This window comes from Aquarana catesbeiana, linkage group LG01, assembly GCF_042186555.1.
Source record: "Aquarana catesbeiana isolate 2022-GZ linkage group LG01, ASM4218655v1, whole genome shotgun sequence".
NCBI lineage: Eukaryota > Metazoa > Chordata > Amphibia > Anura > Ranidae > Aquarana > Aquarana catesbeiana.
In genome coordinates this window covers 144,134,371-144,160,242 of record NC_133324.1, presented here as the reverse complement: position 1 = coordinate 144,160,242, position 25,872 = coordinate 144,134,371, and the positions used below count along the sequence as shown (strand labels likewise).

General features: G+C 43.3%; 1 protein-coding gene across 1 annotated transcript in view; it reads right to left on the bottom strand.

Moving 5' to 3' along the window:
• The window catches only part of ZFYVE16 (zinc finger FYVE-type containing 16), a 106,744-nt gene that overhangs the window by 16,639 nt on the left and 64,233 nt on the right, over window positions 1–25,872 (bottom strand). The window contains exons 6-13 of the mRNA XM_073624429.1: window positions 23,569–23,720; window positions 20,692–20,941; window positions 18,562–18,684; window positions 18,308–18,463; window positions 17,500–17,724; window positions 12,160–12,242; window positions 11,944–12,048; window positions 8,670–8,820 (exon numbers count right to left, since the gene is read on the bottom strand). Of these exons, the coding sequence (XP_073480530.1) occupies window positions 8,670–8,820; window positions 11,944–12,048; window positions 12,160–12,242; window positions 17,500–17,724; window positions 18,308–18,463; window positions 18,562–18,684; window positions 20,692–20,941; window positions 23,569–23,720 (1,245 nt within the window). The remainder of the gene's footprint in view (window positions 1–8,669; window positions 8,821–11,943; window positions 12,049–12,159; window positions 12,243–17,499; window positions 17,725–18,307; window positions 18,464–18,561; window positions 18,685–20,691; window positions 20,942–23,568; window positions 23,721–25,872) is intronic.

The following is a 25,872-nucleotide window of genomic DNA, read 5'->3' as shown; positions in this document are numbered from 1 at the left end:
GTCTGCAGAGAGGGAAAACAAGTGGTCCTCTCCCATATTGCTGCACAGGGATTTTAGCATGACATACAAGATATTATATACTTTATACTGCACAAATCGCTACCAAATTAAAAATTAATACATTTTGAAAAGCATTGTGGTTTCATAATTCAGATGGTTCCAAAGCAATTTTTGGCATCATATACTACAATTTGTACCTTCAAGGACACTATCATGCCAAGGTACCTCTACACAAAAAGCTTTAAGGTTGTTGTGAGTTACAATAAATACAATTGTCGCTGACAACAAAATGCAAATGAAGTGAGATTTGTCAGGAAAGCTTCAAGTGGCACTCCAGTCAAAGCATCTTTTTTTGTTTTGGTTAGAGTGTGGAATGGTAGGAAACAATCAGGTTTTTTTTTTTCTAGCATTCCATATTTGTTGTCCATGTCCGACATTTGCTAGTAATGAGAATACAATTAGGGTGGGCCCATGGTTCCCCTTGGCATCATGTTGCAGGGGCTGCACAGTAACCTGTGAGACTATAGGGTTTATTTACTAAAGCTGGAGAGTTCAAAGTCAGTCTCACTTCTGCATAGAAACCAATCAGCTTCCAGGTTTTCTTGCCAAAGCTGAACAAGCTGAGGTTAGAAGTCGATTGGTTTCTCTGCAGAAGAACGATTTTGCACTCTCCAGCTTTAGTAAATAAACTCCTATAAGTCCCGAACTGCTTTGTATCTGAATGTAGTGCACACTCAATGGCTAATGACAGCTGTAAAGAGACCCATATACAGCACAGATCACAAAAGACAAAATGGAAGCCAGTGGAGACTCGAGTGCAGCCTGCGCCGGCTCTGCCAAAAGCTTACATGCTCATTTTACATACCAAGCCCCTTTCCTGTATACTCATATAGAGTCACACAGTTGTATACAATGTAGACTTACTGAAGAATGACTCCACACATTTTTTTTTGTTTTAAAGTGTTTGTTACCCCATTTCATATTCCTGATAATGTGTCTGCTGTACCATGTACTTTTTAACACTTCCTTTGTGTGAAATCCCTGGTGTTCCTGCTATTCCCTCTGCCTATTAACAACTGACCACACCAAGCATGAGAACATGCTGTGGTCAGTTCTCTAGCTGTGCTGGTAACTCTTCAAATGATCAGACTTGTCCTGACATGCCCCCCTGCACAACCATACTGGGAAGCTCAGTGTTCTGCAGCTTCTCCTCCCCCCAGCTCTTAAGCAGCTGAGAACAGAGGGAATGTAATCACTTCTAAAAAAGGGAAAAAGGTTATTTTTATTTTTTTTTATATATCTTTATACAAATGTTTTGCCTTTCATTTTAAACTAAATGGGTTGTTTTACAGGGTGATCGTTTACAATCACTTTAAAATCATTTACTGCACGTTATAAATCATTCTTTACTGTTCTATTTGTATACTCCGCTTTTGCTTGGTTATTCTGTGGTATGTGCTGATAATATCTTCCCCTTTTTATATGCAAGAAGGCAACTTAGAAACTTTTATCCATGTTGCTTCCACATATGTATACATGTATACTGAAAAGTCAATAAAAAAAATATAAAAATAGGACAGACAATATATTTAAAGCTGAACTGAAAAATTACCTTCACTCTTGCGGAGTTGTACAGGCTCCACTCCTGAACTGAAATTAATTTCACTGCATACTGCGAGCTTCTCGCAGTGTACATCAGCAAGTCAGATAGAGCCCACCTCATCCCTGCAGGACATCCAACATCATCTGGCTCCCTCCTCCCCAGCCTTACTGTCCCTAGCCAGCATCTTCCTCATTTGATTTTTTTTTTTTTCAGTCAAGGGAAGTAGCATTACCTAGTGCAAATGCATTCTGCCTAGGAATACCCACCCCTCCAGAATGACATTCCCCTCAAGACACTTTGATATTTGTATGGCTCCTCCCAAAAGCCAGCCCACTGCTTGCATGACGACTGAGGGTTCTTGAGAATAGTCCTGAGGCCGGGTGCTGTGATGTTTTCAGGAAGTTATGTACACCCCCTGCTGCCCCCTCCCACCAGCCATGATATTCCTGCATTTCATAAAGAAGCACAAAGTACATCATCAAAATAGGGTAAGCAATGGAACCAGGGAGGGCAACATTTACACAGATTAAAACATCAGCTTTACCATACAAAATACAGGAGGAATCCTACTAAAATACAAAGCATATTATTTATAAGTATGCAGGTATAATCTAATTGAGGACTGTAAAATAAAAAAAAAATAAAAAAAGCTGAGTTAGACTTACCGGTAACTCCTTTTCTGAGAGTCTTCCAATATGCTTTGTATCTTCCAGGACAGCCCATGAGACCTAGGGCTCCTCCTACCAGGATAGGAAACACATTACCCCCACCAAATAAAAGGGCGGTCCTTCACACCCCGTGTCAGTCTTCTAAGGAACCCTGTAAAACATATGCATAATACACATAACTTCAGACAAAACCGGGTGTGAATCCGGCTGCCCTGGAAGACTCTCAGAAAAGGAGTTACCAGTAAGTCAACTCAGCTTTTCTCTAAGCGTCTTCCAGGACAGCCCATGAGACGATGAGCCAGAACTTACCAGTCTAGTGAGGGACAACTACCTGAAGGACCTTACAACCAAACACCTGCTCCTGAGCAGATAGGAGATCCAGGTGATAATGTTTAATGAAGGTAGAATAACTGGACCAAGTGGCAGCCCTGCAAATTTGTTCCGGTGAGGCACCAGCCCTCTCAGCCCAAGACGCAGACAAGGCTCTTGTTGAGTGCGCAGTAACAAAAGGCGGAGGAACTTCCCTAATTTTGTAAGTTTCAGAGATAGCTTGCTTTACCCATCTAGCCAATGTGGCTTTAGAGCCCTTGCACACTGGGGCGGTTTGCAGGCGCTATTGCGCTAATAATAGCGCCTGCAAACCGCCCCGAAAGTGCCGCTACTTTCATTCCAGTGTGCAAGCCCAGAGGGCTTGCACACTGGAGCGATGCGCTGGCAGGATGGTAAAAAAAGTCCTGCTAGCAGCATCTTCGGAGCGGTGAAGGAGCGGTGTGTATACCGCTCCTTTACCGCTCCTGCCCATTGAAATCAATGGGACGGCGCGGCTATACCGCCGGCAAAGCGCCTCTGCAGAGGCGCTTTGCGGTGGTATTTAACCCTTTCTCGGCCGCTAGCGGGGGGTAGAATCGCCCCGCTAGCGGCCGCATACCGACGGTAAAACGCCGCTAATAATAGCGGAGTTTTACCGCCGACGCCGCCCCCCGCCCCAGTGTGCAAGGGCTCTTAGATACACATTTTCCCTTGTGTGCTCCTGAAAAGAGGACAAACAAGGCATCAGTTTTTCTAAAGGTCTTGGTGACCTCAAGATAGACGAGGAGAATCCTTCTCACGTCTAAAACTAAACTTTCTTTCTTGGTCACCCTGAGGCGAACTACAAAAGGTTGGCAGAACAATGTCCTGAGATCTGTGGAATGTACTGGCCACCTTAGGCAAAAAACCTGGACCAGTTCTCAAAACAACTCGATCCTCAAAAATCGTGAGGAAGGGTTCCCTCACTGATAGGGCCTGCAACTCACTTACTCTACGAGCTGAGGTAACTGCTACAAGAAAAATTGTTTTCAATTTAAGTAACTTAACTGAAATATCCTCTAGGGGCTCAAAAGGAAATTCTACCAGAGTTTGAAGCACCAGGGACAGGTCCCAGGTTGGACAACTTCTAACCACTACTGGCCTGGCCCTAGAAATTGATTTGAAAAATCTAGCTATAGTGGGATTTTCCAGGAGAGAAAATTGGAGAAAAACACTGATAGCTGCCGCCTGTACCTTTAAGGTACTAAATGAAAGACCTTTGTCAACACCCTCTTGAAAAAATTCCAAAATTGAAGGAACATCATGAATTAATGTTTGATTTTCAGATAACCATGAGTTAAATTTTTTCCAAACCTTGGAATATATGGCTCAAGTGACTGGTTTTCTGCAATTTACCAGAGTCCTGACAACTTTGTCGGAGAACCCCTGGGCGCTTAGTATCTTTTCTTCAGATACCAAGGCGTCAAGTTTAAGGAAACCACCTGTGGGTGTGACACTGGACCCTGCGATAGTAAGTCTTCTCTCTTCGGTAGACTCAGATGAGGCTCCGAGACCAGAGTCTGTAGCAGGGAAAACCATGACCTCTTGGGCCAGAAAAGGGCGATTCTAGAAGAAACTTCCGGAGGACTTCTGCAATAAGTCTGATTGGCGGGAAGGCGTAACAGAGGCTGAATGGCCATGGATTTGCTAGAGCATCGATCCCCAATTATCGATCTGCTGGGTTCAGAGAAAAGAACTTCTGTCTTGGGATTGTTCTGCTTTGCGAACAGGTCCGCTTTAGGACATCCCCATCTGCCGGTGAGATCCGCAAAGACTTCGGGATGAAGGGACCAATTGTCTCGATCTACCCGGTAGCGGCTGCGATAATCTGCCAGACAGTTCTGTGTCCCCTTCAGGTGTGCTGCTGTAATTGAGGCTAGATTCCCTTCTGCCCATGATAAAATCTCCTGGGCAATAAATTGAAGTATCCGACTCCTCGTACCTCCCTGTTTGTTGAAGTACGCAACCGTCGCAATATTGTCTGATAGTATCTGGAGATTGTGACCCCTGATTTCCGTCTGAAATGTCTGCAAGGCTCTCTGAACCGCTAAAAGCTCTCTCTGATTCGATGAAGCTCTTGCTTCCCTCGAGGATCATTCTCCCTGTGCCAGTGTGTTGCTGAGGTAGGCTGGCTCCCCTTCCCCGGCAACTCGCATCCGTAGTGATCCTCTGGGATATAGGAATGGACCATGGTAGACCTCTTGTTAGGTGCAAGCTTGTCCTCTACCACCACAAGCTTCTTTTTAACCTGGCGGGTAACAAGACCCTTGATTCCAGGGAACCTGCATCTCCGTCCCAGTTCCTTAGTAGAAACAGCTGCAATGGGCGTTGATGAATTCTTGCCCATGGCACCGCAGGAAAGCACAAGGTCATCAGACCCACTGCTCTTGAAACCTCTCTCAGCGAGACCGACTGATTGGTCTGTAAGGCTGACATTGTTTGCATCATTTTTGAGACCTTCTCCTGTGGGAGTAAAACTTTTTGGTCTACTGAGCAAAAGTCGTACCCCAGAAATGTCACCTTCTGGGCCGGAATTAAGGAAGACTTCTCTTTGTTTATTAACCAGCCCAGGGATTGAAGGAAGTCTTGTACAGTCTGAAAATCTGCTAATAACTTTTGGTATGACTATGCCACCACTAGGAGGTCGTCCAGGTAAGGGATAATAGTTATCGCCTTTAACCTTAGCAGAGCCAGCGCCTCCCCCAACACTTTTGTAAAAATACGTGGGCCCTGACCGAAGGGGAGGGCTTGAAATTGAAAGTGCCGAATCTCCATTCCCATCTTGACCGCTAGCCTCGAGAATCTTTGGAAGGCTGGATGGATAGGGATGTGCAGATAAGCATCCCTCAAATCCAAAGTGGCCAAGAAGCAGTTTGGGTAAAGCAGGTTTTTGATTGTGAACAACGTCTCCATATGAAAGTGCTTGTATCTGATTGAACGGTTTAGAGATCCAAGGTTCGGGATAAGCTTTCCTGACGACTTTCTGATGACAAATATATGGGAATAAAACCCCTTGTCCTGATCTGACCAGGGAATAGGGATCAGGACTTTTTGATGTAACAAGTTTCCAATTTGGAAACCCAAGGCCCTCGCTTTTTACCGATCTTGGGGAAGGAAGGTGACCAAAAAAACGCTCTGGTGGCTGGCAAGAGAATTCCAGCCTGTACCCACTGGTCACTAGGCCCAGGATGAATGGGCTTGAGGCGACTGCTGCCCACTGTGGGAGAAAGGCCCTCAATCTTCCTCCCACTGGGAGACACGAGTCACTGTGGTTTGGCGGGTTTGTTGAGGAGGGTTAAATAAGACGCCCCCTCTACCTCTGCCCTTGTGCCCTGTCCAATGTTTTTTTGGGCCTATTGTCCTTTTCTCTAGGACCTTGCTGCCTACTTTGGCTACGAAAAAACTTTCTGGCCTTCTGCTTTTTCTTATTTTCTGGAAAGGCCTTTTTTCTATCGGCCGTGCGTTCCAGGGCCTCCTGCAGACCTGGGCCAAAAAGATGATCACCTGTTAAGGGAAGTCCACATAGGCGCAACTTTGAGGCTGCATCACCTGACCAGATTCTGAGCCATAGGCTTCTTCTGGCCGAATTCACTAAGGCCGAAGTCCTGGATAACATTCTTACCAACTCTTTGGAAGAATCAGCTAAAAACCCCACTGCACGAAAGAGGAGAGGGAAAGACTTCAGAATCTGCTCTCTAGAGGTACCTGCCAACAAATGTGTTTGTATTTGTGTCAACCATAGTTCCAAATGTCTGGCTACACATGTGGAGGCCAGAGCTGGTTTAAGGTTCCCAACAGCTGAATACCTAGCTCTGTGGAGAAGGATATCCCCTCTTTTGTCCATCGGGTCCTTAAGCGTGCCCATATCGTCAAACGCTAGGTCCAAGTTTTTTTGAAACCTTTGAAAGAGGTGCGTCTAACTTAGGATTTTTGTTCTACGGCTACGCTGTGCCCTCATCAAATGGAAACCTCCTTTACCAGAAAAGAAAGGTTTTCTCTCTGGATTTTCCCACTCGTTTGATAGTATCAAGAAGGGAACTATGCACTGGAAAAACTCTAGACTTTTTCTTATGCAAACCTTTGTACATAAGATCATGTTTAGACAATTGTACCTCCTCCTCTTCCAACTCAAGTGTTGCATAGATAATCAACATCTTCTAAAGATAACTTAAACCTCGAGCCCCTTGTGTATTCTCTATCCCTGGGCCCTGTATCTGACCCCGATTCTTCCAGAGAAGAACGTGTAGATCTGGCTCCAGCCTCAGTCTTCACTCTCTGCAATCTGCTGTGGAGCGCTACCGACTGAAGCCCTACTCTGCGGGAGCTTGAAGCTTGTCAATTAGAGCTTTAAATGAGCTAAAGGTAGACGCAAGCTCATCTCTAACAGAAGTCAGCATTTTCTGACAGGAGGCTACCAGGACATCCTTTACCAGGCCTTCTATACAGGTGCGGCAAAATGCTTTGCTCCATGTGGAGCTCAATTTGTTTTCGCAAATCACACATTTCCTTTTTGGTGGCTGCGCTTGGGCCTTGTCCTGGGTCTTGGTGTGCAAGACAAAATAAATGACCCATAATGTAATCTTAAGCCACCCATCACTCCGTAACACCTCGTGCAGGAGGGAGGAAACAGTGTCCCCTTACACCCAATTCTACAGAAGGAGGTGGGGGTGGGGAGGGAACACTCACAAGGATAGCAAGAGGGTGACAAAATACTCCAGGCTTACCTGTGAGGTGCTGGTGTTGGGGACCGCAGGTACTGTAGAAGGATCCATTCTGCCTCTCTGGTAGTCCACAGCCTCTGCTGCTTCTTTACCAACAAACACCAGCAGCCAGCGTCCCCTGTTCGCGCCGTTTATGGAGACCAGAACCAGCATCTCTGGCGCCCAATGATGACGTTATATGCCCCGGAAGTGACCTTTGCTGAATACTTCCTGTGGGCCAGCTTGGAGTGCAGTAGCTCCGCCCCCTCGAGCACCGCGGCTTCCTCTTTCCCCTGCACATACAAGCCACGCTGTCAGCGGAGAAAGGATACCACCGTGCTGCTATGCAACCCACGCTATGGAGCCCGACATCACCTCGTTCTTGGCCCTCTTCAGGCACTGAGAACAGGGAACAGCAGTACAACCAGCTTCCCCAGCGGAGATGCTGCTTCTGGCAGAGGAGAAAGCTCAGTGATACACCCCAAACAGCCATAACAGCCCCTGCTCATGAGACCTAGGGGACCAGGTTCCGGAGGAAACACCAATAACTGACTGACATGGGGCCTGGAGGACCGCCTTTTTATCTGGTGGGGGTAATGTGTTTCCTGTCCTGGTAGGAGGAGCCCTAGGTCTCATGGGCTGTCCTGGAAGATGCTTAGAGAAAAAGTTTTTCTTTACAGTTCGGTAACTTTTATACTAAATAGGTTTTTGTTTTGTATAACCTATTTATACTAAATAGGTTACTGTTACAGTAGTTTCCTGACAGGTTCACACTGGTGCGATGCGAGAACCCTTCGAATCCACTGCAGGTTCCCGCATCGCACCAACTCGCATTGGCAGTTCACACTGCCATATGCGAACTGCTGGGGAGTGTCAATACATTGTTAACGACACCCCCAGTTCAGCTCGCGCATCGCATTGCGAACTGACAGTTCGGACATGAATCGGATCGCATATGTGTGATCACACATGCAATCCGATTCTGGTCCAAACAGAAAAAAGGGTCCTGTGCGTGTTTGGACCGAATGCGGTGCGATATCAGCCATACTATTTGTATGGCTGAAATTGCACCGCACAGACATCGCATGTAATGTGAACAGCAGTGCGCTGCAAATTACATGCGATGTCTAGCATCGCACAAGTGTGAACCAGGCCTAAAAGCATTCTTGAAAGTTGCTTTTTCTTCTAAATCAGAAAACTTTCCAGCCTGTAAAACAGTTGACAAAAGGAACCTAGCTGTCACTGAATGAAAATAGGACAGGGTGAATCCATAATGCATAACACGTTCTATCAACTTGTGTTTCAGGATTGGTGACTTTATATACTAATCATCTGGTTTCCAGTCCTCACCTTGGCGTGATTGGCCAGGAACACTGCTCGCTTGTGTCTGGTAAATTCCATCGTCGTTTTGTACACAAACCAGGTGAGAATCTGCCTCCATGCTGAAACTGGCACCGATGCTTATGACGTGTTCATTACATGAATGAATCACCTTAAGTATCTATAAAAACAATACCCATATAGTTAAGAAGCTACACAGAACAATTCTGATCTATTCAATGCACCACCATGTTTTTACATAACAAAAATAGACTTGGCTGTAATTCAGGTGAATATGGAGGAAACCCTGGTGTTTTTCCATGTAACATTAATGGGGTGTCCCCAATATTCTGCCTGCCATGTCTACACTCACAATACACTGCTGATCTACAAGAAATGAGGTACAGCTTTCACCAACTGAACATTTACATAATATTGATCCTTATCTGCTGAAACCGCAAGCCTTTTGGGGGATCAGGAAGGAATTTTTGCCCTGCTGGAGCAAAATGGATCATGCTTGGCTGGGTTTTTTTTGCCTTCCTATGAAACAACTGTGGGTATAGAATTGTGTATTTTCTCATTTTCCTTTTATAGGTTGAACCAGATGGACTTTGTCTTTTTTCAACCAGACTAACTATGTAAATCCCACAGATCAGGGGACCTAAAGTCAAGAGTTGCATTTAGGTCCTCTTTTAGTCAAGATTGATATTTTAGGGCAGCTTAAAACCTTTCTATAGTAGTAGTGAAATAGTAGTAGTAGTAGTAGTAGTAGTAGTAGTAGTAGTGAAATTTTTTACTGTGTTGCAGAGCTACAGCCACCAGTGCATTACCGGGTATGGCAGATAGATAGGGTGTCTCCCACTGTGCACTGTTTTCTTCTGCCAACCCCTTTATCACAACAGGACACAGTAGTGAAACGAGAGCAGAGCAGTATGCAATGGGGGATGCGAGATCAGAGACACCGGAAAGTATTGGATAGCAGTGGAGGCCACAGCTTTACATCAAACTGAAATGGTAAAGCGGTTGTAAACCTCTGACATGAAAAATGAACAAAGCAAATCTTTCTATAGCGTGTACTTGCCTCACACCAAAGCACCGAGCGCGATTTCTGTTTATTGTTCCTCTGCTATCCGCATGAGTCATTTCTGAGAGGTTGTGTCATCTCCATTAGATCCAGGGGGATGGTGATGGGGCCTCCAGCACACAGCCTGTGAATGAATGCTTCAGCTATGCATGTTTCCCTATGAGATTGTATAGCGGGCAGTTGTGTCCCTAACCTTCACTCAGGTCTCAGATTACAGTTGGCTCTCCTCTCTGAGATGTGCAGTGTGTGACATAAGATCCCCAACCCCTGCCTCCTGAAGTTCAGAGAAGCTGTGTAAATTCTGAACTAAATGGAAGTAGAGGACAGATGGCTACAGATAGATAGGTACAACCTATGTAGGAGGATTTTTGTATCATCTGAGGAAATTCACTTCGGTGTGTATGGTGAAAAACAGGCCAGTAGAAGGAGCTATGTGCTCCGAGCGTATAGCCTGCATGTCATCGTGTCCTCTATCAGGATCCAGTTCGCCGCCTCCTCCGGTGACGTCACTTCCTTCCGTGCGGTCCACGCTGGTTTGCACAGACTTCTTGGATGTTCCAGCTCCCTTACCAAAAGCCATTTGGACCACCTGACGGACCTGTAGGACAGCGGCAGCCTTGGGGATGATAACACTTCTATGAAAGCGCGATTTATTTTACATCTTGTAAGTGTTCTTAATCTTATGTAATAAAATCTCATGTTTTAATAATACACTTAGGTGCGCCTCCCCCTTCCTTCATTTCTGTCACTTCAGTGGGTATATGAACAAGTTGACAACTGCTTTAACATGCTGCTCATTGCAATGGAAAGTATTCCTCCTTTTTTTTCCCCTTACAGTGTGATGCTGGTTCTGTCGGCTAGTGAAAATGTTGCATTAAATACAAGCTGAAAAATAAATAACTATTTCAAATAAACATTAAATGTATATAATGTCTTTGCTACCATATCAGAAATAACCTCTGCTTCTGGGGAAGCCCCCTCTTTCCACTGTCTGTACTTAAAGGGGTTGTAATGGCAGAAAGTTTTTTTTATCTTAATGCATTATATGCATTAAGATAAAAAGCCTTCTGTGTGCAGCAGCCCCCATCACACTTACCTGAGCCCCCTCTCTGTCCAGCGATGGGCACAAATGTCTCAGCTATCTGAGATTCTCCTTCCTAATTGGCTGAGACACAGCAGCGGTACCATTGGCTCCCACTGCTGTCAAAGTGAGATAGCCAATCAGGGGAGAGAGGGGGCGGGGCCAGGGTTCAGTGTCCGAATGAACACAGGGAGCTGTGACTCGGCTCGGGTGCCCCCATAGGAAGCTGCTTGGGTGCCCTGTGGGGGCAGGAGCACAGAAGAAGGACCCAAGAAGAGGAGGATCTGGGCTGCTCTGTGCAAATCCACTGCACAGAGCAGGTAAGTAACATGTTTTTTTTCCTATAATAATAATAATAATAACAAAGACTTTACAATCAGGGTTCCATCCAAAAGTGGAAGTTCCGCTTTAAGCACTCCTCAACCCCTTCTATGCCACATAGAAGGTACCAAGTTTTGACAGGTACCTCGTGCCCACTTCCGCACATGCCGCCTAGGCGACTCTAGTGGAAGTTCTCCTCTCCTCCTCCCTGCAATATGCTGGGACACTGCACACGTGCAGTGTGCACTCGGCTGTGAAGCTGCAAGCTGTCACAGCCGGGTGCCCACACTTGTAATGCCGGGGAGAAGCGAGGGAGAGAACCGAGGGTTTAGGCGGCCGCATCGCTGGACCATGGGATAGGTGAGTGTGCATTTATTAAAAGTCAGCAGCTACACTTTTTGAAGCTGCTGACTTTTTAATAAACACAAAAATGACTGGAACTCCGCTTTAACAAATGACCCATCACAAAAGAGAGACAAAGTAGAAAAAAAAAATGAGCATCCTTTAAGGATGATGGAGCACATAATACCATTTTCAAATACAGAGCTACTGGATGAGGACTGCATCTACCTTGCAGATACTCCAGTTTTTTTCGTGTCTAAGTAAAAAGCATTCATTCAAACACTCCTGTTGAAAAAGTTAAAGAAGAGTGTTGGAAGTGTCTGCCATGAAAACATTAGTATATGGCAAGCTAACCCTACACACAATCATCACAACCCTGTAAAGTGATTTTCCTTTACATTTACACCTCAAAATAACATTGTATCAATACTATACATATATAGTATAGTATTGGTTTGATATAAAATTGTATATACCTCGTTGTGTCTCCATGAAGGGATCTTTATGCAGCTTTTGCCCATTTCCATGTGAATTACTAAACCATCTACATGTGGGATTGTATACTGGTAATTTCTAAGGTCCTGGAAAAAAACATAATAAAAGAAAACCACAAGTAGGCCACTCACTAGGAGATCTATTACACACACAGGAACACATGTGTGTTAACATATACAAAAACCATCAGTACTTACAGTTAATAAATTAATGATAGTATGTCCAATCTCTCCATATACAGATTTTCGGTGTCTGTGACTTGTTATGGGAGAAGGGTACACTTGAAGGAAAAAAAAAAAAATGAAAGATTACTGCAAATGAAATGTCTTTTGACTAGGCTCAGGTAATGTGTGTCTCCTAAGGTTCCATGCACACTTGTACGACTCCAAAGTCACACGACTTGAGTGCAACTTTGATGCAACTTTTTAAAGTTATTTTTATTGCTTTTTTAAACAACAATACACAGACAATACAATGCTACAGCACCAGCAGCCAGCATGGCAAAGGGATCATGAAAACCTATAAATGTCAAAAATAATATGTCAAAACTCTGATGCAACTGTGGATGGTTGTGACTTGGAATGCGACTTTGGCTTTGACCAATGATAATGGACAACTGTTGCATGTACAACATTCAGGTGCGACTTTCATGCGACTTGAGGGTTAATATTGCAGTCTATGGCACTCAAGTCACATGAAATTAAGAACAAAGCAGTGCAGGAACCAATTTAAAGTAGCTGCGACTTTAAGACATACATATTTGAAGGGTTGCCATTGAAAAACATGGGGTGCGGTTTGTCATGCAACTTTAGTGTCCAAAGTCACATAACAAGTCGCACAAGTGTGAATGGAGCTTTAGTCCCAAAATATTTTGCTCTTTACCTGTGTCTGTGTCCTTTACTGTACAATCAGGAAATATTTTTTTCAGCTAAAGATCTGCTTGATGTAATTAACCACTAGACATCCGCGCTATGGCCGAATGATGGCCACAGCGCGGACCTGCATTCCCGGGAGGCCGTCATATGACAGCCTCCGCTGTGCACGCTCCCTGCGCGCGCCATGCAGGGCACACGCCGGGCGCGCTGTGATCACCGAGTCACTGAGACTCGGCTGATCACCGATCCGAGTAAGGGGCCGGTCCCGGACCCTTACCATGTGATCAGCTGTCAGCCAATGACAGCTGATCACATGCTGTAAACAAAAGATCGGTAATCGTTTTTTTTTTACTCACACTGACAGCGCGAGTAGAAAAAAAAGCCGATCACCGGCTCAGATGTCAGGGACATCGGTCCCGAAGTGGAAGCACAACATCTGCCTCATCAGTGCCACCAAACAGTGCCACCTAATAGTGCCCACAGTGCCACCTAACAGTGCCCACAAGAGCCACCTATCAATGCCCACAAGTGCCACCTACCAATGCCCACCTGTAGTGCCAATCAGTGCCACCTGCCAGTGCTGCCCATCACTGCCACCCATCAGTGCCCATCACTACCACCCATCGGTGCACATCACTGCCGCCTATCAGTGCCCATCCCTGCCGCCTCATCAGCGTACATCAATGAAGGAGAAAAATTACCCGTTTTAAATTTTTTATAACAAAGTATAAAAAAATTAAAAATTTTTTTTTTAAAAATTCAGTTTTTTTAATTTTTTTAACAAAAAGTAAAAACCGCAGAGGTGATCAAATACCACCAAAAGAAAGCTCTATTTGTGGTGAAAAAAATGATAAAAATTTCATTTGGGTACAGTGTTGTATGACCGCGCAATTGTCATTCAAAGTGCGTCAGCGCTGAAAGCTGAAAATTGGTCTGGATAGGAGGGGGGTTTAAGTGCCCTGTAAGCAAGTGGTTAATAACCAATTTGCATTTCTGTTCTAAAAACCTTGTTTCTATTTATAAACTGTAATTATACAAGTACACAGGGATGGGCAAATTTCCGCAATACATATGTAGGCCCTGCTTTTAGGGCACACAAGCACAACATATTACCCAATTTTTTAGTAAACTATAAAAAGACGGGGTTATATGAGTAAATAGATATCCAAAATGTCGAGCCTTAAAATTACATGCATCCATGAAACAGCAAATTTTCATCCAAAATTTTCAATAGGGCACGCTTTAAAAGCCCTTACAGGTCAACAAATCTGAGTTAACCATGAATAATGGGCCTAGAATTATTGCTCCCACTGAGAGTGAGCAGCGATTGTAACATGTGCAGCTGGAAGGACCCGGTCCCTCCATCTCTTCTATGTTGGGTGGAACTATTTAACAGAGCATTGCCAATGTACAAACTAACACATAGCGCTAGGGGTTGCCCTAAAAAGTTTGAAAAAATATGGGCTGGGTGGATTACATCGGTATCTGAGGACATAGAGGTGTAGTATGTGTGGGGGGTGGCAGAGTAACCCAAGTACGAAACTGGACAGAATGGGGTTAATTGTACACAGAAGTAGCACCATGTTTACTTGGAGTGCTCAGTGTGGTGGAGTGCATTATTTTCAAAAAGTTTTAGGTTTAGGCATATCTTTTGTTCACATGTAACCTGTAGGGATGAGCTTTGAGTTCGAGTCGAACTCATGTTCGACTCGAACATTGGCTGTTCGCAAGTTCGCCGAACAGCGAACAATTTGGGGTGTTCGCGGCAAATTCGAATGCCGCGGAACACCCTTTAAAAGTCTATGGGAGAAATCAAAAGTGCTAATTTTAAAGGCTTATATTCATGGTATTGTCATAAAAAGTGTTTGGGGACTTGGGTCCTGCCCCAGGGGACATGGATCAATGCAAAAAAAAGTTTTAAAAACAGCCGTTTTTTCGGGAGCAGTGATTTTAATAATGCTTAAAGTGAAACAATAAAAGTGTAATATTCCTTTAAATTTCGTACCTGGGGGGTGTCTATAGTATGCCTGTAAAGGGGCACATGTTTCCCGTGTTTAGAACAGTCTGACAGCAAAATGACATTTCAAAGGAAAAAAAGTAATTTAAACTACCCGCGGCTATTAATGAATTGCCGCTCCGACAATACACATAAAAGTTCATGGGCATGGGAATTCCCCACAGGGGAACCCCGAACCAAAATTTAAAAAAAAAAAAAAAATGACGTGGGGGGTCCCTCTAAATTCCATACCAGGCCCTTCAGGTCTGGTATGGATATTAAGGGGAACCCCGGCCAAAAAAAAAAACAGCATGGGGTCCCCCCAAAAATCCATACCAGACCCTTATCCGAGCAGCCAACCTGGCAGGCCGCAGGAAAAGAGGGGGGACGAGAGAGCGCCCCCCCCCTCATGTTAAGGGGGTACAAAAGTGCGTCAGAGGGGGACGGGGTGCAACGGCATCACGCACTGTCAGTCTGCTCTAGGGCATACGAGAGAGGAGGACGGTGCTTAGCAGCCTGGTGCTTTACACACCTCCACTGCACTGTTTATGCCTGATTGGAGGGACTGTTTTTCTATCTAGCTTGGTACTAATGCTGTCCTACCTAACTTGGTCAGTAATATACAATAGTACCTGGACTTCTTTTACTTTGTTATTATTTTTTATTTTTTACTTTTTGTCATTTTGTTATTTTTAAAAATCATATATATTTTTTTCTGTTTGATTTTTTAAGTTTTTAATTTTTTGTTAATTAATTTTGCATCAGCCATACCCATTATGGTTATATAACCCCGTATTGCGGGTATATGAAGTTTTAAATAAAGTATCAAACTTTATTACGCTATGGAAGCTCTCCTTTTTTATAATATTTGAGGGGAAGCAATACCTCCAAGGATTGGAAAGCATAGGAGACATCCAACACAAAACACAGCAGCAAGGCGACCCATCCCCCAATTCAGGTGGATTACCCCAGTGTGGATTTTGGTAGCTGACTATCTGACAGATGGAACAAGTGGAGTGACCCAGCGAATTATATCAAAAGCACCATACCCCTGGTGGGGTTCTGGGAGTTGGTGAGTAAGTAACCAAAGGGGGAGCACGAGAGTCACCAGACAAATTGTTGGAGCACACAAGTCACCTGTGGGAACCTGAATAAATTATATAACAGCAATATATGGGACGTTTGCAATATATGTTGTAGTTTTAACTGTTGGATCTGCTATATTCTGGTTTGTTCTATGCAATACAATATATGTTGTTCATACAATTAAATTAGGACAACACAATATCTATATACCATCATAGAGATATATGGTTATTAATAAATGCATAGTATGGTATGCAGCCTCTGGCTTCCTTCCCAAAGGCTGTATGACACAGTAAGCTGTGCGACACTTGGTAATTATCATAAATTTCCATAATATATGAGTAGTGGATTCATACTGATCGTAGGACCACCCATACTGTAATAGGGGGTTCATACATATTGCACACTTAAGATCTATGAACATTAGTAGGGAGTGCTATACTTTAGGCTATCCCAGAGTATAACCATTTTTAGGTAGCGCCAATATACCCAAACAATTTTACTTATAATAGTATTTCCGATAATGGTGGTCTCGGCGGCGGGAGAGGTGTCACCCCCCTCCCGCCGCTTACCGGAGCCGTCGGTAGCGCCGGAAGCGATCGGGACCTGTCACTTCCTGGGTTTGGAGACGAGTGAGGCCAAGATGGCCCCCACCCATCTCCATACCATAGGAGGGCAGAAGCAACGTCATAACGTCAGCTCCGCCCATTTGTCTTAAAGGCATATTTTTTTTTTTTTTTTTTTTGTCATTTTTACAAACAACAATTTTTTTTTTTTTTTTTATTGCATTTAAATCCAAATATGAGATCTGAGGACTTTTTGACCCCAGATCTCATATTTAAGAGGACCTGTCATGCTTTTTTTCTATTACAAGGGATGTTTACATTCCTTGTAATAGGAATAAAAGTGATCCAAATTAAAAAAAAAAAAAAAAAAAAAAAAGTGAAAAAATAAAGTAAAATAAATAAAAAAAAAAAAAATTTTTTTAAAGCGCCCTGTCCCGACGAGCTCGCGCACAGAAGCGAACGCATACGTGAGTAGCACCCGCATATGAAAACGGTGGTCAAACCACACGTGAGGTGTCACCGCGACCGGTAGAGCAAGAGCAATAATTACAGCCCTAGACCTCCTCTGTAACGCAAAACATGCAACCTGCAGGATTTTTTAAACGTCGCCTATGGAGATTTTTAAGGGTAAAAGTTTGACGCCATTCCACGAGCGGGCGCAATTTTGAAGCGTGACATGTTGGGTATCAATTTACTTGGCGTAACATTATATTTCACAATATAAAAAAAAATTGGGCTAACTTTACTGTTGTCTTATTTTTTATTCAAAAAAGTGATTTGTTTTCCAAAAAAAGTGCACTTATAAGACCGGTGCGCAAATACGGTGCAAAAAAAAGTATTGCATTGACTGCCATTTTATTCTCTAGGGTGTTAGAAAAAAAACAATATATAATGTTTGGGGGTTCTAAGTCATTTTCTAGCAAAAAAACCTGTTTTAAACATGTAAACACCTAAAATCCAAAACGAGGCTAGTCCTTAAGTGGTTATTATCAAAGTATGGTACACAAAGCTTACCAGCATATTCAGCTCCCAATCTCAGCATCAGGCGAATGGGAAAAACTTTAGCCCAGGGTACTTCCATTTTCTGAATGAGAACTCCACACAAGAAAGGACTGTTGGGAACAGGCAATCCGTTGAGCTCTTGAAAAGTTGGTGTAAAGAACAGAACTCCACCATGATCCTTACTACCCAGAAAGCTTTCTGTAAATGTGATATTTTCCAAATTGCCTATATATTTTCCTGTTAAAAAACATACATTAGGTAATGGAAAAAGACTTAAAACGATATTAAACTTAACAATTAAAAAAAAAAAATGCAGACAGGTCCTGATGGTTTCTTTTGCCGTAAATGATTCCTCCTGCCTGTCAGGGGTCATGTACAATGAGCCACATATGTGCAGCTCAGAACACATTACTGAAACCACTGTGCCGTGGTGATGCGATTCAAGTGCGCATGTGCGGGAGCGATGTCATCACGGCCCGGTCTTTCAAGTGGCCGAACAAAACAAAGCCTTGGAAAACACCAGGTGAAGATGGAAGCTCCCGAGCACTGACAGAGCACACATTTTTACTGTGTTTTTTTTTCAATAGGAGCCTGAACAACCAATCAGTGATGGAGTGCGTCACATGTTCCTTATACTGGGAAGTAGCTGTGCAGCTAAGGAGGGCAGCAGCTAGGTAAACCTTTTCATTTGTCCTTAATGGGCAAAGCATAGGTTTGTTTCAATTGCACCTTCTACCTATGTTCAGCATTGTACCCTTGACATTAGAATAAGGCAGGTTGAGGTTATATTGAAACATGATGTGTACACATGTACTGTTACCTTTCTGTGCATCCTTGTAGATGTCCACCATTAGTTTAAATATATCCTTAGGGACAATGTCTTCATCTGGTAAACATTTTAAAACAACTACAATTTCTGGCTGGCCTAAACCATGTAATCCATTTGTAGCAAAGAACCAGCATTTTTCTGAAGCACCTGAACAAGTAGAAATACAAAACACAAGACTTGTTCAATACATTTGGCACCTATAAGTATGGCAAGTGTAAATAGGATGATACAAAGTTGTTACTTACAAGTTACCATCTTGAAATTCACAAGTAAGTTTGCATTTAAAATGAAGGTCAATGGATTGGGCCCATCTTCATTTAAAAGCATCATTACTCCTGCATGAGTAGGACTGTTCTCCACTAGTGCCTCTGAAACAAAAGGACATACAATTCCCAGGTTTAGGGGGGCCTTATATCACATTTCCATACAATGTAGAAAAATAGCATACTGAATTATGCCATTGCATAAAATAATACAATATGTCTCCAAAAGGTTTTTTTAACAGGTTTATTTTTAATTTCATCCATTTTAATCGGATGAGCAAATAAACCAAGTTTAACAAAAAGATCTCCCTGGTTACTGCACTTTATACTACCTTATCAACTTTGTTTTGCTTTTCTTTTCAGAATAATATGTGGTAAAGGTAATGTTTTCAGAGGTCATTTGGAGACAAGCCGCATAATATCAGCTCAACCAGCTTATTAAATGAATTTGGGAGCATATGAAAAAACACTTTACAAGCAATGAAAAAATTACTTCCCACAACAACCACACTAATCTTAAAGGGGTTGTTGTAAAGGCAGAAGGTGTTTCTATCTTAAAAGTGAAGTTCCACCCATTTAAAAGTCAGCAGCTACAAAAAGTTAAAAAACAGACACTTACTTACCTGTCCCACGGTCCAGCTCCCTCTTCTCTGTGTCGGCATCATAACTGTGGGTGCCAGGCTGTGGCTGCGCATTGTGAATGGACAGTCAATCTTCTGGGACCGGTGACGTGTCCCAGAAGATTGCAGGGGAGGGAAGGGGGAGAGGTGAACTTCCTTCCGGCGCCAGGGGAGGAAGTGGGAGCTGGGGGCCTGTAAAAACTGGGTACCCGCTCCCCCCCCCCCCCCCCCCCAAAAAAAAAATGACATGCCAAATGTGGCATGTCAGGAGGTCACCAGTACTTAAAGCAGTTCCATTTTTGGGTGCAGCAGCTCCTCAGCCCCCCTAATACTTACCTGAGGTCTATCTAGATCCAGCGATATTGCAGGAGTGTCTCGGCTGCCCGAGACTCCCCTCCTCATTGGCTGAGACAGTAGTGTGGCACCATTGGCTCCCACTACTATCAAACAAAGTTAATCAGCCAATGAAAAGAGAAAGGGGGCGGGGCCCCAGCTCCATGTCTGCTTGCTGTGGGGGCACTCAACAGGAGGGAGGGGCCAGAGGCACCGAAGAGGGACCCAAGAGGAGAAGGATCCGGGCTGCTCTGTGCAAAACCATTACACAGGGCAGGTAAGTATAACATGCTTGTTATTTTTAACTAAAAAACAAAAACGAGACTTTACAATCAGTTTATCTAGATAAATAAGTAGTTAACAGCAGTAAAAAAAAAGAAAAAAAAAAAAAAAACTGGAATCCGATTGGTAGTTATAGACAACAATCTCTATTGAAAAAGAAAAATACAAAAAATTATAATAAATGCACATATTTTTGCATAAAAAATTAGAATTCGTTATTTTTTGCAAATGAGCCTGCAAAGCATTGCAACCTCAAATCAGGGCTTCAATGTCAGGCTCAGTCTGCAGACTCTTCTTCCAGCTCACTGTCTGTTCCAAGAAAAGGGCTTTCATTTAGAGAGTTGGAGGAAATGTCAATGGACTACGAGTGTGGTGATCACCTATTGCATCTAATTGGGCTGGAGGAAGAGGAGGGAGCTGCAGGAAGTGTCAATTGACTACGAGTGTGGTGATCACTTATTGTATCCTAATTAGGAAGGCCATATTATTGTTAGATCTAAAAGAAGATTGCATACACAGGTTGCACAGTGTGTGATCTGCATTAGACCTATGCTAGGCATACACTGAACAGAATGTGTGGCCCTGTCGGACAATTTCCAATCAAAAGTCAACTGTTCAATCGACTTTTGTTGAATTGAACTAGCCTGCTGGAACATTTTCAGCCAAACAGTGGTTGCATCCAATAAGAAGCAGCTGCTGTTCAGGTATGCGGATAGCCGCCGCCGGCAGCTGTCAGAATACAAGAGTCCAGCAGGAGGACTCAGCCATCTGCACTGTTTACATGAATGGAGGAATCTGTTGAACTACAGAAATAGAACTGTATGGCCACACCTCTGCCCTAACCACAATACATCACCCAATGTCAGATAACAGTTACCTCCACTTTCTCCACTTGTCAGCAGAAGAGGCGGAAGGCCTAACTCGTCATCAGGAATAAGACTCATCTCCCTGCTAAGGCTTTTATCGATCCCACACAGCATTCGATAGTCTTTTGGTGAGGAAACTGTAAAGGTGCTAGGTGCTTCCTCAGAGACAGGCGCCTGCTCTTCACACACTTCAACAGAGGTACTCGACTTTTCAGGTGAATCAGATGGCTCTGTGTTGTCCTGGAAAAGGCCAGCAACTTGCTGCAAAAAAAAAAAAAATGAAAGCCATTAATACCATGCTGCAATTTTTCCAGCTCCAACACAAAATAGTATTATCTTTGGAATGCTAAACATTCTAAAAAAGAAATACAGGCACTAAAACCTTTAAAAGCAATGCTGCAAAAAACCCTTCATGACCAGAGGTGGTGGAAGTCTAGATGCCCAGAACAAGTTTACAAGTATCTGTATGCACCAGTAAATTTGACAACAACTTTTTTGTTAACCTACATAACTTTTAGGCTCGGTTCACACTGCTGCGATGGGCAAACCCGTGCAAATCCAGTGCAGGTTCCCATACTGCATACAACATGCAGACAGTTCACACTTCCCTATGCGAACCGCTGCGGGTGTCAATACAAAGTTAATGACATCCCCAGATCAGATCGCATATCGCAGTACAAACTGTCAATTCAGACAGAAATCGGATCGCATGGGTGTGAACGCCCATAAAAAGCTTTTAGGACATAGAAAGCTTTTATTTGGTACATTGTATTAATAAATATATACTGCCCAGGTTTTTATATTATAGGATCACAAAAGGAAAATAAAGTGTGAGATATTTTTTTATTGTTAAAACAATTTTTTAAACGCTGTATTGTCTTCTACTGTCTTCTTTAAAAGAGGAAGTAAAGTCTTATTTTCTAATTGTAACTACAGCTAAAGCATATAATAAGGCTTACCTATAGGTACTGTGAATATCGCCTAAACTTGCACAGTTTAGGAGATATTCAGAGTGCATGCAGTCAATGACACCATCTGCGCATGCGCTCTGAACGTCCGGCTTACCGTGCTGGACCCTCAGAGCCTGCGCCGTCGCGGCTCCGGCCACTCACAGCGCCGGAGCCCACAAACGGGAGCCACGGCCCAATCCCCTTGAACTCCAGGCCCCCTCCTCCTTCCCCCGCCGCCGGGCCAATTAGTTAGAAAATGTAGCGTGCTATGTGCATGTGCTTTAGGGCGTCAACAGTGAAGCCGAAAAGCTTCACTGCCTGGTTCCCTCACCGGGAATGGCGGCAGCAGCACCCAGGAGTCGATCTGAAGATGGGCTGGGGTGCCGACATTGTGGGCTCCCTGGCCAGGTAAGAGCACTAGTATTAAAAGTCAGCAGCTACAGTATTTGTAGCTGCTGACTTATTTCTTTTAACCCAGGCTGGACCTCCTCTTTAACCATGCAGCAGAGAACTTGAAATGTACAACTGTGTTTCTACATCTCAGAACTGGTGTCAACTAAAATTAACCACTTTACATGTGAAAATCATTTTTTTTTTGGCTAAAAAATTTGCTAGAATCCCCAAACATATATATTTTTTCTAAAGCAGAGGCCCTAGAGAATACATTGGTGGGCTTTGCAATTTTTTATGGCACATGGTATTTTTGCAGTGGTTTTTAGAACGCAATTTTTTGTAAACTATAAAAGATGAAGTCACACCAAGTAAATAGAAACCAAACAGGTCACGCTTTGAAATTGTGCACACCCGCACAACGGAGACAAACGCCATCAAAGCCTTTACAGGTTACCACTTTAGATGTACAGAGGTCTAGTGCTAGAATTACTGCCCATGATCCGAGGTTCATGGTGATACCTCACGTGTGGGACGATTGCGGTTTGCGTGCGTGCAGGACAGAAGCATGTGTTCGCCTTTGCACGCTAGCTCGGAGGAACAGGGACACTTTAATTGTTTTTGTTTTTTTACACTGTTGCTTTACATTTTTTTTTGATCAGTTATTGCTATCACAAGGATTATAAACATCCTTGTGACAGCAATAGGCATGCGACAGGTACTCTTTATGGGGGGGATCTGGGGTCTACAAGACCCCAAATCCCTCCTGTGCACTTGAAAGCGTACAAAATGCCAAGATCTGCGTTTTTTAATTACTTTCGATGTTCAAATAATGGCTTTGTTAAGATGACGCGTCATCGCTTCCGGGTTACCATAGCTGAGACCTGATCAAGGCCAATCCCGGCTTTCTTCGGGAGACCTGAGCTACTAGCTGGCATGTCCGCAGGCTAGTCGGAGACCCGGAGGGAGGACAGCGGGGGACATCCCCTCTAGCTGCTTGTAACAACAACTGAGTGGCTGGTTAGCCAGAGCCGATCTTCGTAACAGGTATGCGATTTGGCAACAAGTGATTAAAGTAGAGCTAAACTCCACAATACTTACCTTCTTTCAACGGTCATAACATCCCTCACGCACAACAGCATCTTCTACCCGGCTTCCTCAGGGTACCATGCTGCAGCCATTTTTATTGGCCAGCATGAGATGACGTCACTTCAGTGCATGGGCGGGAATGAGTCATTCCAGCACACAAATTTTGTCCGAAATGTAGACCGAGCGTGCTTGCACAGCTCTGTGCACATTTCAAGGAAGACTGCAAGCAGGTAGGTTTCTTTTATTATTATTCTATATTATAAAGAACCTGCTAGCTTGCAGTTTTCAAAAGCAGAACTTTAGATTTAATTTTAACTTTAATAGCAACAGAGTTATTGTCAAACATACCAGTGCTGCTAAAACTTGGTCTGGACACCCAGCTTTAAAAAAGAAAACTTTGGTACAAAGGGGTTAATGCCCTTTCAGAACTACATGGATAGCACCAGTAGCAAGTCTCACCAAGGCACTGTCCGGAGAGAGTGGGGAAGCTGCATCAGAATCCTGTGTGGATTTTTTCCCAACAGCAGCAAGTTTACTTGTATCAGCAACTTCCCCATTAGGTAATAATCCATCAGCAAACCACACCCTCTTCTGTTCCTTCTGATTCAGGCCTAAAATGAAGAAACAAAGAACAAATGACAAAACACTGGTTAGAAAGGGAATTTAGAAACTCTAAATTATAAAAGTAAAAAAAAAAAAAAAAAAAAAAAAAAAAAAAAAATACAACAACAACACGAAAGTAGAACTAAAAGGCAAAACTTTTTTCCCCATTTTGTATAGAGCCAGGGAGGGTTATATACACTGTCAGGTTTTAAAGTATAACTAAAGTATTGCCTTTAGTTATACTTTAAGGTAATATGAATATGTAATATACGCACACTACATACTACACACTACATACTACACACTACACACATTTCTAAAGTAACATAGTATGTTATCTATTGCCTCAGCGTAGCTTTTTTTTTTTTTTTTTTAGATCTGCATACATTTTTTTCTTTTCTTTAAACAGAAACTTTATAGTGTCCAAAAAAAAACAAAAACAAAAAATAATACACACCTTTTTTTCTATCACAAGGAATGTAAACATCCCTTGTAATAGAAAAAAAGCATGACATGATCTCTTAAATATGAGATCTGGGGTCAAAAAGACCTCAGATCTCATATTTACACTAAAATGCAATACAAAAAAAAAAGGATTCTGTCATTTAAAACAAAAATAAAAAAAATGGCCCTTTAATAGCTATGGGCGGAAGTGATATTTTGACGTAGCTTCCGCCCTGCAATGGTATGGAGACGGGTGGGGGCCATCTTTCCCTCACTCGTCTCCATACCCAGCAAGGGAAAACATCTGATTGCCTCCACTGCTGCCGACGGCTCCGGTAAGCGGCAGAGGGTACCTGAGTGCGGCGGGAGGAGGGGGGGGCCCTCTCTCGCCGCCAATAAAAGTGATCTTGTGGCGAATCCGCCGCAGAGACCACTCTCATTGTCTCATTGGAAAGCAGACCGCCGGGCGAAGAGGATACCGGGGTTATGGCAGCTAGCTGCTGCAATAACAACGATATTACTCTTCAAAGTAAGGACATATATCGGCGTGCGGCGGTCTGTAAGTGGTTAAGAATAGCCCCCTCCCCTTTTTCAAGGGACCAAAACTAATAGGACAACTGAATCAAAAGATGTTTTATGGCCAGGTGTGGGCTACTCCATTATTTCTTAATTAAGGTAAAAGGTCTGGAATTGATTCTAAGTGTGGTATTTGCATTTGGAATCTATTGCTATGAACCTACATCATGCTTTCAAAGGAGCTGTCCATGCAAGTGAAACAGGCCATTGTAAGACTTCAAAAACAAAACAAATCCATCAGAGAGAAAGCAGCAACATTAGGAGTGGCCAATTCAACAGTTTGGTACATTCTGAGGAAAGCAGAATGCACTGACGAGCTCAACATAAAAAGGCCTGGAAGTCCATGGAAGACAACAGTAGTGGATGATCACAGGATCCTCTCTATGGTGAAGAAAAACCCATTCACAACATCCAGAAAAGTGAAGGACACTCTTCAGGAGGTGGGCATATTATTATCAAAGTCTACAATCAAGAGAAGACTTCACAAGAGCAAATACAGAGTGTTCACCACAAGGTGTAAACCATTCATAAGAAGAATAGAAAAGCCAGATAAGACTGCCAAAAAAATCTAAAAAAGCCAGAAGAGTTCTGTAAAAGCATTCTTTGGATAGATGAAACTAAGATTAATCTGTACCAGAATGACGGGAAGAAAAAAAGTGTGGAGACGGCTTGGAACAACTCGTGATTCAAAGCATACAATGTCATCTGCAAAACAGGGTGGAGGCAGTGTGATGACATGGGCATGCATGGCTTCCAGTGGCACTGGGTCATTGGTGTTGAGTGATGATGTGACAGAGGCAGCCGGGTGGATTCTGCAGTGTTTAGAGATACAGTATCTCACAAAAGTGAGTACACCCCTCACATTTTTTGTAAATACTGGTATATTATATCTTTTCATGTGACAACACTGAAGAAATGAAACTTTGCTACAATGTAAAGTAGTGCGTGTACAGGTTGTATAACAAAGTAAATTTGCTGTCCCCTCAAAATAACTCACACAGCCATTAATGTCTAAACTGCTGGCAACAAAAGCGAGTACACCCCTAAGCTTTAGCTACAGACAGTAAGCGGCTGTGTTACATGAGTACAGGCGACTTTCTGATGACGGAAATCAAGAGAGTCAGGCTGAGTGCTTCTTGG